The following is a 1,955-nucleotide window of genomic DNA, read 5'->3' as shown; positions in this document are numbered from 1 at the left end:
GCTGTTCCTGACGCTGGAGCAGCGCCGGTGGGTGCCCCTGGCAGCGCAGGAGCTGCACAGCAGCAGTTCCCAGGGCCTGGGGAAGCAAAAGCGTTCACGGCTGTGAGGACAAAGCGACCGCAGCACGGGGTTGTGCAGCACAGCTCCTGTTCTCAGTCCTTCTGCTTCCAGCTCTTGGCGAGGCAGAGATCCCGTGCAGAGCCCAGGGTGCTGCTTTGCCAACTTACCCCTGTTCCTCTGCCTGCTCCCGGCCTCCGGGACACAGGCACTCACGGGCATCGCAGCGGCTGTGCCTCTGGACTAGTGCTTCAGCTGGAGGCCTGTTGTCCTGTGATAGCAATCTGATGGAGAAAGGGAAATGGCTGAGCCCCTGCTGCCCTGGCATGAGGCCGATGTAGGGCAGCCCTGCTCCTGCCCCCTGCCCGGTTTACAGCTCCTCCGTGAAGCTGAAGCCCAGGCAGATGGGAGAGTGCAGGGGCAGGACTGCAGGGGAGCCCCGGGCATGGCACAGGGCTTGCAGCCTCCTGTGCTGTGAGCCAGCAGGACACCAACCTCGTGGGGACTCGGATGCCCATGGTGAGCATGTCATTGACAAAGCCATTTCTGTTTCTGCAGTGGGGGCAGCTGAAGGAAGTAACAGCAGTGTACTGAGCCTGGCTCTGAAGCAGAAACAGAAGGAGCAGGAGTCAGGCCCATGTGCTGCCCAGCTCCTGCCGTGTCCGGGGGGCGAGGGAACGATGATGTCCTACCTGGATGCAGCCCCGGTGGAACCAGGCGTGTTTGCAGGCCGGGCACACCAAGGTGTGGAAGGACTTTCTGTCCTCCACAGGCTCCAGGCAGATGAGGCACTCGGTGTCCTCCTCCAGAGCTGCCTCCACCTCCTGCTCTGGGCGGTGCTCCCTGCAGAAGGACCTGGGGGGCAGAGGCAAGGGATGGGTGAGGTGAGAAGCGCTGGCTCCTTCCCGGTGGGGGCGAGGAGGGGAGAGGAGGTACCTGTATGGGAAAAAGTACTGGGTGATGCATTCACCCTCCATGGCACAGGGCAGGTGGAAGCTGTGGTCGCAGCCCTCCTGGCCACAGGTGATGGCGGCCCCGCTCTCCCCGCAGACGAAGCATTTCTGGAAAGAGCAGAGCAGCCCCGTCAGCGGCAGCCTCAGGGCCTCCCCAGCCAGTCCCACGCCACCGGGCAGGGCGCAGGATGTGGCCGCTGCTGGGCCACAGCCCACAGATCCGCCTGGAGCACGAGGCTCCTGGGCTGGAGCCTCTGTGGAGCTGCTGGGAGCAAGGCTTTTGTCCTGGAGCTGCTTGGAGGGGCTGGGATTTCTTTCCTGGCCTCTGGGGTAAGCTCCCCCAAACCTCTCCTGACATAAATCTCCCTGAACTTGTCAGGTCCTCACCTTCCGCGCTGCCCGCTCGACTATGTGGTCAATGTCCTCAGTGACAAATCTATGCTCCCCTGATTCCTCATCCTGCCAGTCAAAAAGCACACTGGCAAAAATCTGCAAAAGAGAAGAGAAGATAAGATAAGAGAAGAGAGGAGTGATGAGGAGAGCGTGGCTGGGAGTGCGTGTCAGGGAGCAGGAGGTTGGCCCACGGGACTCACCATGCAAAAGAAATGCACACACAGCAATTCCATATCTACTTTCGGCCCGCAGAGAAATTGGTCATCCGCTGCCTGGCCACACAGCACGCACTCTGGAGGGAGAGAGCAAATGTCGACAGGAATGAGCACCTCTGTGAGCTGGGGGAAGCATCCCTGAGGGATTGTCCCCAGGGCCCTGCTCTCTCCCTGAGGGGTTGAGGGGCAGGGCTGGGGGCCGTGGCGAGGAAAGGGCATCGCAGGCACTGCCTCCCCATGCCACCGCGCTCGGCCCCACGCTGACCCCCGACAGCCCCTCTGCTGTGCTGTGGGAGAAAACTTTCCTCTTACCCTGCTCCATCGAGCGGGGGGCCTC

General features: G+C 62.0%; 1 protein-coding gene across 1 annotated transcript in view; it reads right to left on the bottom strand.

Moving 5' to 3' along the window:
- LOC113490948 (PHD finger protein 7-like) overlaps positions 1–1,837 on the bottom strand; it is a 2,051-nt gene extending 214 nt beyond the window's left edge. Inside the window, exons 1-7 of the mRNA XM_026867566.1 lie at positions 1,604–1,837; positions 1,398–1,499; positions 994–1,118; positions 750–912; positions 553–659; positions 228–341; positions 3–76 (exon numbers count right to left, since the gene is read on the bottom strand). Coding sequence (XP_026723367.1) covers positions 3–76; positions 228–341; positions 553–659; positions 750–912; positions 994–1,118; positions 1,398–1,499; positions 1,604–1,837 — 919 coding nt within the window. The remainder of the gene's footprint in view (positions 1–2; positions 77–227; positions 342–552; positions 660–749; positions 913–993; positions 1,119–1,397; positions 1,500–1,603) is intronic.
- Between the last annotated feature and the right edge of the window lie 118 nt (positions 1,838–1,955).

The sequence above is a fragment of the Athene cunicularia genome, unplaced genomic scaffold, assembly GCF_003259725.1.
Source record: "Athene cunicularia isolate RWA unplaced genomic scaffold, athCun1 SCF_76, whole genome shotgun sequence".
In the NCBI taxonomy this organism is placed as follows: Eukaryota; Metazoa; Chordata; class Aves; order Strigiformes; family Strigidae; genus Athene; species Athene cunicularia.
This window is presented reverse-complemented; position numbering and strand designations above follow the sequence as displayed.